General features: G+C 37.7%; 1 protein-coding gene across 11 annotated transcripts in view; it reads right to left on the minus strand.

The window, feature by feature from the left end:
• The window catches only part of ANO4 (anoctamin 4), a 187330-nt gene that overhangs the window by 88759 nt on the left and 79735 nt on the right, over positions 1-18836 (minus strand). For all 11 annotated transcript variants that reach the window (XR_013182362.1, XR_013182361.1, XM_077178703.1 and 8 more), the window contains one exon: positions 17096-17254. Coding sequence is in view for 9 of the 11 variants with exons in the window: in XM_077178703.1 (XP_077034818.1) it covers positions 17096-17254 (159 nt within the window). In the remaining 2 variants the exon portion in view is untranslated. The remainder of the gene's footprint in view (positions 1-17095; positions 17255-18836) is intronic.

The raw sequence follows: 18836 nt of genomic DNA on the forward strand, positions 1-18836 counted from the left end.
ACAAAAAATTAAATATGAAACCCCAAGAGATAAAGGCAAATCCATCTTAATGTGTTGTCTTTAGCAACCCACAGTTTCATGTTGATCATAAAAAGAAATCTCACAGTTTAATGCAGAATGGAAGTTTCTAGTAATTGATGGTGTACATGATTGTACATTGATGACCTGTCTGCTCAGCTAAGCTCAAAGTAATTTGACCTCTATGTAATTAGATCATTTGATGTTAAAAACCCACACATCAGAAACAGAAGAAAACCCCCACTTTCTTAAGCAAAGACAGAGTAATTATAATCTAACTGGAGACAAGGTGAAATTTAAATACATAATGTCTCTAAACTAAGAAGGCAAAATTCTGGATCCTCTGTGCATCCTTCATTTGTTAGACATGCTTTAAATGAAACAAGGTCGAGGTATGACAAGGGAAAATTATGAATTTGCTTCAGACTGTTCTAATTTATTGTGATAAAGCAATGCCCATACATGGCACAATGAATTGTCAAGGCAGACACCTAAACATGACCTCTGCTATCGATCAATTATTGCTGCTCCCAGCGTGCCTACTGACATAAGGTACTGGATGAAAACACCTCCTGTAGGACACAGAAGAGCAGAGCAGCACCAGATGGAGCTCAGTATCTTAATGGTTCAGATAAATGTGATAGAGCACAGAGAGGATTTCCTCTCCTAGTTCAGAGCTCTGATGTGCAGATTTAATGAGAGGAGTTGCAGAAAAAAACAAGAAAACAGTCCTCTTTTTCTTGAAAGACAACATCACTATCACATGAGATAATGCTAGTTTTGATTTGATAGCATATGTTGCAAAGAGGTGGTACTAATCCTGAAATTGTTTGCAGAAAAATTTGGAGTTTTCAGATGCCTATGATGTGTGAAATGAAGGCCACAAGTAACACATACACTAGCAAAGAATCCCCTTTCCAAATTCACTTGTACCATAGAAACTGCTGAAATGAAGATTCTTTACTTAATAGACCATACTGTCCTCTCTAGGGATAAAAAAAAAAAAAAATTGTCTTCAAGAAGCTCCCAGCTTACAAAAGGCAGCTTGTTCAGTGTGGGAAAGTACAAATGTCTTTTATATCTATTGAGAGATAAATAGTTCTAGCTTTTTTGGGTTGTTTTTTTTTTGTATTTTGCCCATTTCTTATAAGGGCTGTGCCTCTCAGAGCTGCAGCAAAGAATTCACAGCCCATAACAGAAGTTACAAAAGAGTTTTACCTCTTTGGTACTATTCAGATCCTTTTATTCAGTGCAAAATTTTGGAGTGGAATTGAAATTCTCATCTATTGTACCTCTGGAACACGTATGCTTACAGCAATCTGTTTCGTTCTCTTCTACAGGGAAGCAGAGAAACGTAACATGGAAATAAAATCAATATCTCACTTCACTTAATAATCCCAGTTTTTCAAGCTCTTTATAGATGCACTGTGATAGACATTTTCTTCTATTACAGAGATTTCCTGACAAGAAAATGATCATTCCCCTAGATAATTTTTGTAATAAGTCAATATGGCCCATACATGAATGGCTCTATAGACAATAATAATTTTGTTGAAAGGAATTTTCTTAAAAGCATGGCATTTTGGGCCCAATGAATATTATAAAAGATATTTCAAAATTGGAGAGAAATTCCATTAGTGTTGCATCACTAGAAAACAGGGAAAATTTTGCAAATTGCAGAACAGTATCTCAACAAACCACCTCTTAGGGTATTATAATTGCACATACACTGCAGGCTGTTATTCCTGTCAAATATTTAAAATATAACATCCAGTGTGTCTGAGAAATGTAGGGTAGGAATGTGCTTTGCATCATTTGATGCAGCTTTGCAGAGTCACTACAATTATTTGTGCTTTACAAACACACATACACTGTCATGCATAACCTCTTTTGAATGTCAGAGCAGAGTGGTGAATTGGTTAGGGAAGAAATGGTATTAAAATTGTATGGCACACACCTCTCCTAGTTCTTGGTACTGGGGACTGAAAGCTTTGAACTGAATTGTTATTATCACAGCAGCACAGCTGGTGAATTTCTTTTCTAAAATAATGTTATTACCAGACTGCCTACAATTGCCATATTGCTCTTCAAAAAAGGAAAGATTACAAAATTATAAAAATTAACTAATTTCTTCACCACAATATCTCAAAGCAACTCCCCCCTTTCTGTGTCTTACACACATATCCAGAAACACAACTGACAAGTACTTTTCTCAGTGTTTGTTTCCTTCTCCAGAATCCCATCTGCATCTTGCTTGCTTATCTCCTAATTAGTCAAAGTCACATTTCTCTGACCAGGTTCCTCTCAGAGCTGCCCACAGAGGGCAGCTAGTCCTGCCCATCACTGGCTGTGTGTGACATACAATGTCACAGTCATATTTTCTGGAAAAATCCCTTCACCCAGGATTTTGCTCCTGGGAAGCTAAGAAGCTGCAGAGAAAAAGGAAAACAATATTATCTCATTGCTTCTCCTCTGTTTTGCTCATGTGGAATGTGTTTGGAGAAATGTGTTTGTTGTCCAAAAGGTGATTGTTTCATTGGTCTCATGTGAATTGTTTTGACTTATTGGCCAATCATGGCCCAGCTCTGTTGTGGCTCTGGAAGGAGTCACTAGTTTTCTTATTATCTTTTCAGCCTTCTGTAAGTATCCTTTCTGTATTCTTTAGTATAGTTTAGTATAGTATTCTTTTATATAATATAGTATCTTAAAATAATGAATTAGCCTTCTAAGAACATGGAGTCAGATTCATCATTCCTCCCTTCATCTGGGAACCCCGAAAATACAATAGTACAACAGAGGCAGCTCCAATGTCAGATCTGTGCCAATGGCAGCCTCTGGAGCACAGCCAATTACAGAGCTCTATTTTATAAAACTTCAGTTTGAAAAAGTAACAGGAAGTCATCTTAATTTTCAAACTGGAGGAACCTTGTATAAAATATACATATATTAAATTTCCCAAACTACCAAGAGAACAAGAATGAGTGGATTCTTGCTTTGCCCAGATGGTATTTAAGCACAAAAATGGGAGAAAACTGAAAGCGTTGAAATTTTTTTTTTTCTGGCAGATTTTAAGCAAAGAGCTCATCTTACAGAGATGCCATCTCCCCTTTAAAACATGAAAGGTTAACAGGAAAATATCAAAATACAAATAAGGAAAGAGCTCTGGGTAACAACTGAGCAGTCATCACCACTGTACATCATTGGTGGAAAGTGCAGTGGCAGCAACACTGACAAGAAAATAGAAAGTCTAATGTTGGAAATGTCACCAAGTGCCTAAAGTGATGCACTTATCTAACATATGAATATTTTTAATGTATAATGAAGAGCAAAGGAAAATGGGAGAGGGGGAAACCATGCTCTGTGTTTAGGCAAATGACTTCTCATGTTACATTCTAGTGTCTGACAAACACATTCTTGTAGCACAGAAGATAGAGAGGTGGCTGAGAGTTAAATGCAGAAGAGATGAACACACTGTTAGAAGCATCACTGTTAGAATCAAGAAGAGAAGCCAGAAACAGAAGCCAGAACAGAGTAACGTGCATAAAGATTAAAAAAAGAAATCAAATTAAGAGCATACAGGACTCAAATTCCCTAGTCTTTTATTTTGTATAGCTATTCAGCAGGGTGCAAAGTACAGCCTGAGTAAGAAATAGATGGATTAATTAAAGAAAAATCAGAGCAGGACAAAAAGAATGATAAAGAATTTTGGGAAACTTGACCTAGGGGGAAAGGATTGTTCAAAACACAGATGGAATTCAAAACACCAAAGAAAATGCTAAGCAGAGACCACAGTAACATTTGAAAAACAAGTAAGGAATAGTTAGGATTAAGAAGGAATGAACTGCACTCCATTTTTCTTCTCAATCTGGCAAGAAATAACTGGATTAAATTGTAGCAGAGGAGGTTTAGGTCAGATGCTATCAAACACCAGACAAGAATTTCTAGGACTTGGCATGTGGGGCTGTAAGGAATATATGAGTGGCTCAGAGTTCTTAGCCTGGGATAAAAGGAGAAGCCCTATGTTATGCTCTCACGAGGATATTACTGTAATAAACCCTGTCAAGAAGGCAGAAATGGTTCTTTAATCAAACTCTTTGTCCACATCCACACACACATATTTTGCTTTCACCATACTAGAATCAATAAAGAGCTATTTGATAAAAAATCACAGAGGACCCAGACAAAAGTGGTATTAAAAGCATAAGTTTCTTCAAGCACATCCGATATCCTTCAAAGTTTCAACAGTATCTCTGTGTGCTGTACTTACTGTGGAATATGTTATTATTTTACTTAAAATTGCTTTCTGAGATCTTCAGACTTATAGGCTTCAAGATCAAAATTTAGCTATAAAGGGCACCAGAAACATATCTTCCCTTTGTTAGAGCCATACACTTAACTCAATCTACAAGAGGCTAGAAACTCAAGAGTAGCACAATCAAAGAGATCAGTGCTTTTGGATATTGGTAATAGTTTTTTGGCAGTGCTCCAGGACTTTTCTGTAGATTTACATGTTTGTCAATTGTTCAGAGAGGTGCATATGCACTATTTAGAAGATACAAATTCTAAGTGTTCAAGAAAACCTGATGCATTTTGAGGTGCTCCCATTTCAGTTTTAGGAGTTTTAGGAACTAACTGTGATAATCTCTGAACACAGGATAAGGAGCGTAAGTGCAAGTAATCTATTCATGTCCAAGTACATCCTGATGAGACCTGAAGCAAACTGTGGCCCAGCACTATGTCCCAGGCCGTTGATCTAATTTTATTTTTCTGTAGTGTCATGAAATAAAATTCCAGTCCAGAGGTCCTGATTGGAAAGGCTTCTGTTAGATCGTTTCTGCATCAAGAATCCAGTCATGAGTTTAGGAAATGAGGTTTTCTTTTATGTGACATATTGTCTAGTGGAAAATGTCCTTCATGCTCTACAAGTAATCTATGAAATGAATTAAGAAGATAGCACATAAAAGCTTCACTAGCAAGTCATGGTTAGTCCTGTATGAACATTCCAGTGATCAGCTGTGATGCCATTTAAGAGAGAAAAATATTCTGCTGCAACACCAAACTCAATGAGTTTTATGAAAATTGAGCAAATTGGACAAGGTTTCTAAAGATTTGTCAGGAAATAGGTGAAAATTTCACTTTAATTTAGTTTAAAAAACTGTCCATAGAAAATAGCATGGTTTTGGTATTTCACTGGATTATATGTTTTCTCTTTTGTAAAGACAGCATTTTTAACAACTAGTACAACATTTTAATATGAGATATTTAATATTGAATCTGTTTAAATGAAATATTTTCACATATTCAAAATGTTTCCCTTTCTTCAGCTAAAACTCTTTGCTGAGTCTAATCAATTTTAGTGATTATTAATTGATTGCCTTTCTCCTTTGCTGCATTCTGTTAAGATGTTCACCATAAATACAAAACAATTGTTTCAAGATGTTAAGGGCTTGTGTTGTATTTCCAAAGAGATTTCACAATCACATTTTTATAGTGGGAGCTATACAATGAGAAGGGGGCTTTTCTTACATATCTGCCATGATTTAAAGTGGATATGCCTCCACATTTTGATTTTAGTATCCTCTTATGCTTTCTCACCATCATTCTAAACTCCCCCCTTTCCCAAAACTCTGAAGGACTCACCTTTCCCAAACAATTTTTGTGTTGTGCCTTTTGGTTGGAATAATACATTAGTAGGAGATATGAATTGTGTTTCATTTCATAAAACAGATAAAAATACAGCCCAAGATGGAAATGTAAATCAGCATGGCAAGCAGTCATCAATTCCCAGTCAAAACATCAAAGAACAAAAAATGTCAAATAATGGAAAAACTGCAGAAACATTAATCCATTCCATAGCTTGGGAGCTTCAGAATGGAAATTTTCAGTTGTCACACAATTCCATTAGTTGCATACTTTACATTATACCCGTACTGGGGATGATCTTGCAATCCACATATCTATTAATATAAATCTATAGATAACACCTGGACAGAGGGCAAACAAAAAGGCTTATCTTGAGTAGTTTGTAGATATGGTGTGTGACAGGTATCTGACCCAGTTTTCCCTGCTGGATACTGGCAGGCCACTATATTTGTATCAAAACACTGGCACCATCATGTCTCTAAGCCCACTGATCCTGAGAAGTTCCCCGAAGGCTTTCTCCCAAGGAGCAGACACCACAGGTGTGATTCAGGGCTACTAAGTTTAGATGTCTGCAATGGACAGGAACAGGCACCTTCAAGGTGTAATTCATTTGTTCTATTTTCCTCAGAATTAGATGAACTGATGCATATTAAGGGCTTGTTCCTACCTAGTCAGATTACATACATTGTCAACAGCTACAGTCAATATGTTGGGCTTTTTTTCCTCTTGGGGCTCTGCAGTAAAACCACCTTATTTTCCCTGAACTCCTGTTCCTCACCACCCACATCAACTTCTGCAGTAGCAGAGACACGTTACTTCCTACAGCTGCACCTTCATGGGTGCCTCTAGTGCACTGCTCAGCTGTCTGGGACACATCACAGCAGCAGCATTTGATCTGGAACATTTTACAAGGCCTTGGCTGCCATCCATTTCCCCCATCCCACCCTATTAATTCTTCCCGCAGAGGAGACATAGGGAAATGCAGATCTTTAAATAACAAAGCCTCCCATCAGTGTCCTCTGTACTTTAAAAGTCCTCTTGAATTTGGTCAGTACTTTCTGTATTTCATTACTTGGAGTCTTCTCTCCTGTGAATTTCTGAAGCTAATGATGATAAAATCCATAAATTTGCACAAGAACATTGACCTGGAATGTTCTAAAAATCACAGCTTCTATTCTCTCAACTGCTGTTCAGGACATTTGTTTAATCCAGTCTTAGAAAGTCACAGTTTCCAATAGCAATAGCACTCACAGTACAACTTCAAGAACTGTGGTGATGAAGGGCTAGGCTGTTCTCTATAGAAAACCTATAGAATTCTATAGAAAAAAGCCATGACCATCCTGATCTAGCATTGGTGACAGCTCTGCTTCACGAAGTTGACCTTCAGACATGCCTTCTCATCAGTGGTCTGGAGCTTCTCCAGATTCCCCAGAAAATGAGGTCACAGAATAGATTATTAACTTATAATGCACAAAAAGATGCAGAAATCTAAATACAAAAAGACAAATTTCTTGAGGAGAAGAACATGAGTTTTGCATATTGTAAGACAAAGTATAGTCATGGTTTCCAGATGTATATGTCTCCATTTTGTTCTTCTCCTATCTACATTTTCACTGTGGAGGGTTTATTCTTTCTGAAAAATTTCAAAGGTTAAAAAGGTGTAAGGGATGGCTTTTAAACAAAACAAGAAAGCACAAAGTTCTTGTATTTTAAGAAATTGGAGTCAATCCTGTTATAAATGGAAAGGTCTATTTGAGTCTATTAACAAAAACAAGCTGTACCTAAGAAGAGTAGTGAGTACCATGAAGACCTCCAAGAGGAAACAAAAGGGCTTTCATACTGTTTTGTCTAAAATGTAACTCTTACATATTTTTTCAAGAGGTTTCAGATAACAAAATAAAAGACAATTTGTGCACAGAAGAGAGCTTTGTAAACCAGGTAAGACTTTAAACAGGAGGACATGACTAACTGGCTGACAGAAGTTTCAGCTGGTATGGCTATGTCAGAAGCACTTTTCCCTCAGGTCAGGCTTTTTTAAACTTCATTGACAACACTACTTCATTACCACTCAAGCAGCAAAAAACATATATGTTAATATGCAGTGGATAATTCTGCATTTCATTTGAGCCCAGAGACCCATAAACACAAAGGTCTTTTTCAAGAAAGTTGAGCCCTGATTTAATTAGTTTTATTTTGTTCTGTTCCCACAATTGAGGTACAATTAATCCAAGGCACAGAGCAGCAATGCTCCACTTGCTCCATCACTGACTTAACCCTGTATAACTCCAGGCCCTCTCACTGTCTGAGAAAATCAGACAATGAGAGGGTCTGGAGTCCTTGTGCCAAGAGCAGTGGAAAGGGAACTCTCCCTCCCAGGTTCATGCATCCCTCTTGGCACTACTTGCAGAGGGGCAGCCCCACTCCACCTCAGGCTGTAGGGGAAGATGTAAATGTCCCCAGGACCGATCATTGTTATTTGTTTTAGATGCATAATGCTGTAAATATTGTGCTGTGTTCTCAAAACCAGTTCAACACCAAAATCATTAACATAAAATGAGAATACAAAGCCTGTTGCTGGGTTTCTATATACTCTGTCTTTCTGTTCCCTAGAGACAACTTTAGATTTTTGTTTATTAAGCCATTACTGTAAGGGAGTGTTGCAGAAAACCAGTCATGTCACCTTTGGGCAATGAAAACTCTCACTGTGCATTAAGTGTTTGTAGCCTTGTGCATTATGCTTATTCCTGAGCTTCTGGCAGGTGAAACAACACCTCAAAAATAATTGCAGTTTAAGACCAGTTATTGTAAAGGTAAAGGTGACTTTTGACATATCAGGGACATTTCATATATAACCATGGTAATTTTTTCTTAATCTGTTGCCTGTCTGGTTTTTTTTTCCTTCAAAAGATGTTTGATGTTCTGATTTGTGGATGTTGATGACAGTAAATTCTTTGACAAGAAATTTTGCCTGTTCCTGAAAGAATTATGTCAGGGGCTTTTAAATTCCTATTCAGTTATCTATGTATTTTCTGTATTACCTCCCTATTCTTTGAAAGAGCCACTTTTTTTGAAAAGTGGATCAAGTTTTCAGCAACATTTTTTTAGTCTACTAGTTTTACAGCATCCTGTTAAAGGCTGGTAATTGTCAACTCAGAAATATATTCATTTATGGGTTCTTGCACTGCAACACCTCAGATAATCAAGAAATTTATCTTTAAAAACTACATTCTGAAATTTGAATTCAGACCCTATCTCTTCAGTATTTCATTTATCTCCTAATTTTTTTTTCTAAATTGCCATTGTGTTGTATAGTGGACATAGCATCTGAAATCTAAAACTTTTCCCTCGGAAGTTCAAGCAGCTGGAAACTCCTCCACTGTTTAGTGACTGTGGTTTTTTGGTATAGAATACAGCCTGGGAAAGGACATTGTTCTGCTTGTACCAACACATTTTCTGTAAAACATTGCTGAACAGAGACTCCTTTTGCTATGTACATTAGATAATAAGACAGTCTGATTTCCACTTGCTCTGTCTGAATTGAGATGAAATGAATAACTCAATGTTTAAAACTAAATAACTGGAAGCAATTTCATTTATAATGCTTGTGGTTAGGTTTGCATTTCAGTCTGGTTCTCTTTTTGCAGGCACAGTTGATGTCCCTGCCCATGATTTTTGCATGCAACCAGACACAGTGCTTAAAACATTAAATAACAAGCTGCACCTGCTAATAATAGTTATTCTGCTCATGAAAATACAGAGCCTGCAGGCTGCATAATTTGTACTGTAAGTTCATTAGCTCTAGCTATTTACATATTGAATAATAGGATCAGAAAAGTGAGACGCTGAAACAACTTACAAGAGTCCATGAAAGCTATGGAATTTTTGACACTGGTCACAATAGTGGAGTAACATTGAATTACACCTGTGGTGGGTTGACCCTGGCTGCATGCCAGATACCCACTAAAGGCACTCCATCACTCCCTTTTTCATCAGGACACGGGAGAAAATAGAAGAGGAAGCTTACAGCTCTAGATCAAGGAGAAATCATCCATCTGTTACCATCATGGGCCAAACAGACTTGACTTGGAGAAATTAATTTAATTTATTATTCAATCAAATTAGAATAAGATAATGAGAAATAAAACCAAACCTTAAAACACCTTCCCCCAACCTTTCCCTCTTTCCAGGCTCAGCTTCACTCCAATTTTTCTCTACCTCCTCCTACCCAGTGGTTTCTAAGGATAGGGAATGGGGGCCGCAGTCAGGTCTTTATGTGTTGCCTCTGCTGCTCCTTCCTCCTCAGCAGGAGGACCTCTCACACTCTTCCCTTGATCCTCTGTGGAGTCCCTTCCACAGGAGTTAGTGCTCCACTAACTTTTGAACTTGGGTCCTTCCCACAGGCTGCAGTTCTTCACAAACTTCTCCAGGGTGTGTCTCTTTCATGGGATGCAGTCTGTCAGGAACAGATTGTTCCAAGGTGGGTCTCTTGCATGGGGTCACAAGTCCTACCAACAATCTGCTCCAGCATGGGCTCTTCTTTCCAGGAGGCCACAGGTCCTGTCAGGAGCTGGCTCCAGTGTGGACTTCCCACAGGCTCACAGCCTCCTTTGGGCATCCACCTGCTCCAGTGTGGGGTTCTCCACAGGTTACAGGTGGATATGTGCTCTCCTGGGGGCCTCCATGGGCTGCAGGGGCACAGCTGCCTCACCATGGTCTGCAGGGGAATCAGCTCCAGCAGCTAGAGCACCTCCTCCCCTTCCCTCTTCACTGACCTTGGTGCCTGCAGAGTTGTTCCTCTCACTTATTCTCATTCCTCTCTTTTGGCTGCTGGTCTGCAGCAGACTTTTTTATCTTTTTAAATACTTTATCACAGAGGTGCTCCCATTGTTGTTGATGGGCTCAGACTTGGCCAACAGCAGGTTCATCTTGGAGCTGTGTGGTACTGGCTCTGACAGATGTGAGGGAAACTTCCAACAGCAACTTCTCACAGAAGCCATCCCTGTAGCCCCACTTACCACCAAAACCTTGCCATGCAAACCCAATACAGGGTCTCATCTTCTCCAAAGATAAGAAAGCCTAGTTTTGTCCAAATGCCAGTTTGGCCTAAAGGAAAGCTGTTAGCCACAGGTGACATCCTGCATGTTGCTTGACCTACCACACATGCACAATAGGGATAATCACCACTCACCCTTGTCCTAGTGCTTCCTAGTACACATCTCACATGGGCATGCTCATAGCTGTCTTTCCTTCTGTCAAAAAGCTCAGAGGACAGCTGATACAATTTCAAGGGTGGATACGTGCAGAGCAAGCTCAACAAGACAGGGAAAGGATATGAGCACCAAATACAAACTCTCAGTCAGGAAAAGCTTTTCCAGCTGACCTGCAGCTTGCTTCTGGCTATCACAGAAACTCTCCTGGCAAGATGTAAAAAGTCAGTTGACCATAGACTAAGTACTCTGGTTTAAACTGTATGCCTGGTTGATTAAATTACATCTATAGGAGCAATAAACTACACGAAAGTTATTGTTCTTTCAATAACTGGATAAAATGAAGTCATAACTGAAAAAATAAACTTGGAATCAACTATAAAGGCACTGAGATTTTATTGTGTGTGGCTCAGAGAACCAAATTACATAAGCTACATTTATAAAACACCTTTTCTAACTCAGATCTGCAAGCGCCACTTGGGGTCTGGAAGTCAGCTCAATTCTTTTCTACCCATGAATCACAATCAGAAAAAAAACATTTATGTAACAGGAATCTCATGAACAATTGCGCTGATGACGCACAAACCATAAAAAAGCAGATCAGTCTCTCATAACTGTTTTGGTTGTGCAGTACTAACAACAACAACAACAAAAAGCAGTAGATGTCATTTTTTTTTCCAGAAAGTTGATAGTATTTCATTAAGTTCAGATGCAATAGCTGTTGATTATAATGTCTGTTTCACATCATCACTTTCTGAACACTCTGCTCAGAAGTTTCACTCTTTGAAGTTCTTAGCTTTTTCTTGGTCTTTATTTCTAAGTTTTAGCTCACTTTGACATGGTCATGGGTCTATTTTCCTTTTATACTCTGGGATGTGCTAAAAGTCACGGAGATACTCTGCGTGCTCTTTCTGTCAGCTGTAATTTCCCTCAACATTCATCATCTTGAAAGCAGACTCCAACTTGCTGCTAAATATAAGTATCTTACTGAATACATGTTTCTAGCTTCTTATGTCCTGCCCCATTAGCACAAAGTTACAGCTACATTAAAAGAAACTGCTTTATACAACTATTATAGCTCTTCAAGAACCTATCTATATTTGCTTGCAAACTTGAAAAGTCGTGAAAGAATAGTATTCTGTAATTATATTGCATCAACTACTGAAAAATATTTCAAAATATAACTTCTAGGGTCATGTTAACATAACTTAAGACTCAGTGTATACCCACTAGTAGATATTTGTTCATACAGTACAGCTAAAGCTTATACTGTGCCTTTCTTTCTTGTCCTTTTGGGTTTTCCCCAGAGAACAACTATTATGTATTTCTACTGCCTATTGTATACACCAGCTGTGTTTTTGCTGCCAGATGTTGCACCAGAAATGTCAGCTGCTGCTTGAGGCAGGGAGCAAATGCAATTAGAGGTGCCCTGGTGACAGCTTGACACTTATGGTGGCAAAGTTTAAATCTCTAATCAGGCATGTAAGTCAAAAACCCACACAACTTGGATTCTTCCAAAAGCTGGACCAGCACTACACTGACATCATTTCTCAGGGAGATGCAAAGATCAATGTGCCAGCAGAAGTCCAAATGGATTGGCTGTTACTTGCAAAACATCTGAAGTTAGCTTCTGAAGCACATTGTGCATGCAGTAGCTGTGAAGAGTCCAGCTTTCCAGGACAGTAAGGAATGTTATTGGTTTAAAGTAGTTAATTGCTTTTATACTGAGACATTAGTTACCATATATATACAAAATATATAAAATAAAAGGTCTGAATATTATTTTCACTACTCATGTGGTTAGTTCCCATTTACTTCACTTCTATCACTCACTGTCTACTTGTCTGTCAAGTAGAAAGCTTTCACAAGTAAACTGCATGAAATCAACTTATAATCTATAAATTAAAAACTTTGAACAAAATCATTAAGCATAATGTATTAAGTACATTTAGTAGTAGAAATACTCTGTATGACATAGTTTGGTGTAGTCATAAGAAGTAGAAAAACCAAAACCATCAAGCTATGTTCATACTAAATGCAGTCTGTTCCTAGGACTACATGATCAGATCCTAACCCAACATCAGATTCATTTTGGATAGACTGTTCTTAGTTAAATGCAAGATGACCTTCTTCTTTTTCTCTTGTGCAAATTACTCATGCAAGTGTAATCTGTGTTTGTTGATCCAGCATAAATTTCTCACCTCTATCCTGCATTTACATTACTTTACAGTGCAGCTTAAAAAGTTTGCAAGTGAATCAGTAATACAAGTTAGCTGCTGCATGCTGGCCACCTCCATGCATGACCTTTTTTGATAGTATAGTTTGAAGTATCTTACTGAAACATTTCTGTAATACTGTATTTGTCTACCAGAACTGCATAGATACTCTTGATGGCAACTGAGTTCTACCTGGTCATTCAGGAAAGGTAAATGGTAATTCATGCTGCAGGAATAATTTGGTAAAAGGGTACCTCTCCAAATTTTGGCCAAGAGGTTAAATTTATAAATATTTGTTCTTGTGAAAAATACCATGGGCTCAAAGTAATTCTGACTCTTCATTCTCTCTTGAATAAAAAGGTTTTCCAGAAATTGCTGGGCCACAGGGAGAAACGTTTAATTTGGAATGGATGCTATCTATATTTTCTCTTCACATAAAACTGATCACAAGTCATTCTCTTCTGCATGTCAATGGGTTGATCTAAGTCTCAGGTTTATCTTGTATTAAGATAAATCTGAAATGTACCATCACAATGTGGACAGTAACACCCTGTTAACCTTTTGCCCACCAGCTCTGTAAGGGATGAGTCTCATGTGATATTTACAGGTGGTATCAGTGCCTACAAACTTACAGTGTGATTGGTACCTCATCTCCTGTAAGAACATGCTCCACTTGGAGAATGTCCTCTCCATTTTCCCCACAAATAAGTCTTTTTCAAAGAGTATTGAAAAATGAGAGCAGCAGGGTCATGGAGGATCCCAGAGCCAGGATATCATAGTTACTTATCTCACTTGTGAGACATTGGAAAAGAGAATAAATCAACAAAGGAATTGCTTCACCTGGCTGAAAAGAAAATACAGTCTCTTTTCCAGGAATTACCTACAGTTCTGATTACCTTATTTGAGCGTCTCTGCATGTGATCACATGTGTTGAATGTGGTCTGCAGGTGTCTGGCTGTGACAGGGTCAACACACTCCTCCTATCCAGAACCAATATACACAGAAAAGCAGGGGGAAGCATCATAAAATGACTTGTGCTGTATCACTCAATTAGCATTCACTCTTAGAGTTTTGTTTTCAATTTAAAATCTTTACTATTTAATTTTATTTTTCTAATTTTTAATTTTTTCATCCTTTAAAAATATTTTATCATTATTTTTTTCTTTATTATTATTTTTCTTTTTTTGTTAAAATTTTCATTATTTTAATTATCTGCTCCTTGGTCTGGGATCCTCTCATTGTTTATTACTGTATGTACTGAGCACCAAATCTGGCAGAACTTCCAAGGCAGAGTGGTGTGGTACAGTTGAAGACTGTGAGTGTGAATTTGTTGGGGAATATCTGCAAAACATTATCACCTTTTCCTGGAGTCAGAAACATGTATCTGCTCAGACCTTTCTCAGTTACATGGTCTTGACACTGTGCCTGAAGTTATCTCAGCTGTTGTGAATTTGTTTCTGATTCCCTCTCTCATTTCATGCTGCTAAGTGAGCACTGCTCCCTGCATTCACCACTTCCTGGGAATTTCCCTGTGCTGAATTTGTCAGTGAGCCACTGCAGTGCACTTTTCCCTCCCTGCAGTAAGGAATATGGGTTTGAAATTGCAGTGTGCAGGATAGCTCTGTAAATTTTCCTCTCTGCCAATGGTTTCATGTTAAAAGGACAGGGCTAACAAAATCAAATGCCAAGATATGAACAGCTGGTAGCCAAAGGAGAATGAACCAATAACCACATAAAATTCATGGAAGGTAAAAAATTTCTTTCAGTCCAACAGTTACTACCTATTGCCTCTGAAATTGTTCTGTAGCCAAAGAAATAGGCAGTTTTCTCATTTCATCTGGGAGCAAACTTTTTTCCAGTGGAAGCAGTATAGTGCATGTGAACAACTTGAAAAAAAAAAAACCCTGCAGTTAAAATTTTCCAGAATTAAGACTCAAAATGATGCAAAGTCTCAAAAATAGGAGAAGTAAAAATAATGAGAAATAATCTAGATGCTAGGTGATCACTCAGCTAAGTTTAAAGCTAAGTGTTATGCAGCACTGTTCTTAATCTCTGGAGATGGGGGAAGGAGTGTACTAAGAATGTATATATTTACTTCAGGATTATAATTTAATTTAGAAACCAACATGATCATAAAATGTACATGCTAGAGTTTAGTTTTAGGTCAGAGTGTTAAAAAAGATTTCTACCCTTGATTTTAAAAACATTAGCCCGAGTCATGTAGCACAACCTCATTTTGATCATTCTGTGTTTAGAAAATGTACAATTACTGATGCTGGCAAGAAGTCACACCAAGGGCAAATGAGATCAGTAAGAAATAAAACTGCATGTCACTAGCAAAATAGAAACTGAAATGAATAATCAAATTGGCAGATCATTAATGCAGCCTAGGCAGCAAAGTCCAAATAAATGATCTTGAAAGCCAAAAACAAATCCTCTATAGCAAGCGCTTAAATCATCAATTTGAAAAAGTTTTCAGCATAGAATGTTGCAATAAGTTTCATAATACTTAAAATATACAGTGATTTCATAGCTTTCACTGCTGACCTTAGCACAGTAATAAATCTGCAAAAACCACAAAGTAGGAAAAAATTTATTTGAAACCATTGGACATATGTATTAATAGGTAGGATTCCTTCCCCATTTGTTTTCTACACTGCCCAAATTTTAAAGACTTTGTCAGCATCTCTCCTGGTGGAAGCAGGGCAGAATTCTAGGATATGAAGGTGAATAGTTGCAGCAACACTCCCCTGTTCTTGAATGTTGGGTTACAACTCCTATAGGCAGTAGCACGTATACTGGAAATGTTATAATGAACAGTCTCTGGCATTGAAAACATCTATCAATTACTGCAGCACTGAAGATGATGACTTCCAGCTTATTTGAAGGAATAGTTTAGGGTAACTTTTGGTGGAACCAGTAAAATGCTCTTAATACACTTACATACACAGTAATACAGGACATAGGTACATACAGTACCCATGTTCAACCAAAACCATTTAAAGAAAAGAAAAATTTTCATTTTTCTGTAAAGGCTTCCCTTTTTCCCTCCCCAATGTTCTCCAAAGAACTGTGCATGTCAAGCACACAGACAGAATATTTACACATGTACCAAGAATTCAGTGAAAGAAAGGAAGATGTGTAACACCTATATCCTGAAAATTTCTCTTCTGTTTCCATCAGTGGCAGTATGACAATGCATATTAGCATGAGTGTGAGTCCACCAGGCACAAATAAAAGTAAACACTAAGCAATGGCTGTTCTGGATGGAAGTGAGGCTTAAGCCCTGCTTAAGCACATTATCAAAGTTTAAGGAAGATCATAGGCTTGGCAAAAGAGATATGGTCTCTTTAAACCTTGCTCCAGCTACCTAACATATCAATACACTTTAGACACTTAGCATTAATTTCTACACTCTTGTCCATAAAGGAGTATATATTTTATTTAGGATATTATGTAAGAAATAATGTAGATATAAATGACTCATATGTACTGCCCAATTATTTCAATGCTTAGAGTTAAGACAGGAGAAACTTTAGCTGTTTTCAAACTATTAAAATACTTGTCATGTCTGTATGCCTATGCTGATAGATAAAGGAAGGCAGGGATATAAGTTAGGTCTCTGGAAAGAGTACCAGGAGCCTCAGCAAATAGTGGAGCACATAGCTGGAAGAAAATGTAGGTGCAAAAATATTGATTGCACTCAGTAGAATTCAGGCCATTCAAACCCAGCACTTGTTTTTTGTATTGCACAGCACACCAGATGAAATTCTGTAGCCTACTTGTGCATAAGGTAGAAAAAGATGACTGTAATGGCCTGTTTGGCCTTCAGTCCCTGTGTCTGATTTTCCTTTAGGCTACACTTTTGCCCTGCTCTGGCCTATATTTAGGCATGCTTAAAAGCATTTTTCTACTGCTACAACAGAGTGAAGGAGTTTCAGAGTAAACAAATCATACCCCCAGATTCTATATAAATTCAACATGAAAGTATTTTTAAGGAATATCTCTTACTTCTTTTTCCATTTGAAGTCCTTCTGCTCTGATATTTCTCTCAAATACTTCCCTCTTCTCTGTCTGTGGATTAGATTTTCTATACACAAGGATGTAGTCAATCCGACATTTCCCATCTCTAAAATATAGTCCATTGGTTTTGTTCTTATCAGGTACTTCCTGCAAAGAGAAAATCAAGCATTTCAGTAATGTTAATTTTCCTTGATAATTGCTGCATTGCTGTTGGCATCATCGGTTTTCAGTACTACTCAACAGGAGAGATAAGGAATCACAACAAGCTGTTGAAGTTTTAGGCTCTTCACATACAGTGCTTCTGACTTCATCTGAGAGGAGCAAAGACTTCCCTATTAAGGGGGTCTCAAGGGGCATCAGGAGGTCTAAGGAAAATTCTTGGACATATGGGGATGGGATAGGAGAGAATAGAAAACACAAGCAAACCTCCCTCCCCCACTACTCTCCCTAAGTTTAGGAGCAATTTCTTATAAAATAGAGCAGAGAATTGTGTTACTGAAGCGTAAATTTAAAATTAAGAACTTAGTATGGCTGAATGTCTTTGTACATGTGAAAAGAGTAACCATTAACATTACCACTATGGTTTACTGTAGTGAGAAACACTAAAACCTGGCACAGAGATTTTCTTTACTTTGCCCCATAGGACACAGACAACAATATGAAGTTCTGCGCTGACCTCACCATGCCTCATCAAACTAACTACTGAATATTCCTTGCATAAGGAACAGCTGAGGATGGATTTATTTGGAAAGAACTATTGGTTTGTAGGTGTGGCAGCACATAAAATCAATAAAAGCAATAAGTACTGTCTCTTTTCTTTATGTATTAAAAAAAAGCGCCTGTTCAAATGTTTGGTCTGATAGAAAAACACAACTTGATTTCACTGTTAATAAGAGGATGAACAGGTCACTCCCCTGAGGTATAAAATACCAAACTACTGGTCTTTTTCCAGTAAGTCATGAGATGAAATTCTCTACAGATCCTCCTCACAATTTAACACTACTTCTATATTATACAAGTTCTGCCCAGAGTTTAAGCCTTCACTTTCAGACAAGTTGAAGTTGCATGGCAGTTTGCAATGGTTGGAGCAATGGTCTCATACAGGAAATGTACACTGTGAAGGATACATGGGAACAAACAGCACTCCCTCTGAGCAGTATAAAGGGCAGGGACCCTCAAGAACCTCAAGATCAGTCCAGCTCTAAGCTGAAGAGAAGGTTAAGCTAATTTACCTCTGTTTTTCCAAAACTCACTCTACTGTTTCTTACAAAAATAGCCCTGCCCTACAATATACAATCAAGTCTCTGAAAAAAAAAAGAATATTTTGACTTTCACATATGGGGGAAGGAGGGAATTTTCAAAATACTTTCCCCATAAAACAATTGCTTCTGAATTTAAATCACAAAGTGAACATTATAATAGGAAAAATTATTTTTACAGGAAAACCTCCCAAAACAATTTTCCCATTCAAAGAGTTTAGTATAAGCTATCTTTCTGATTCTCAGCAGGCATTTTGATTAAATGGAAAAACCAATGAAAGCATCCCAAATGTTCCATCCTCTTGGTACATCCAGTTCCCTAAAGGAAGAAGGGAATTTTTCTAGCATTCTTTCATTGCAGTGTCTAACTCCTGACACAACTTAGGGCAGACCTGATACAGTGGAACAGTTCTTAGAGCCCAAAAAGAAGGCAAGAAAAAGGATTTAATCTCTAAGGAAAAAACAGTAGC

The sequence above is a fragment of the Agelaius phoeniceus genome, chromosome 5 (assembly GCF_051311805.1).
Source record: "Agelaius phoeniceus isolate bAgePho1 chromosome 5, bAgePho1.hap1, whole genome shotgun sequence".
In the NCBI taxonomy this organism is placed as follows: Eukaryota; Metazoa; Chordata; class Aves; order Passeriformes; family Icteridae; genus Agelaius; species Agelaius phoeniceus.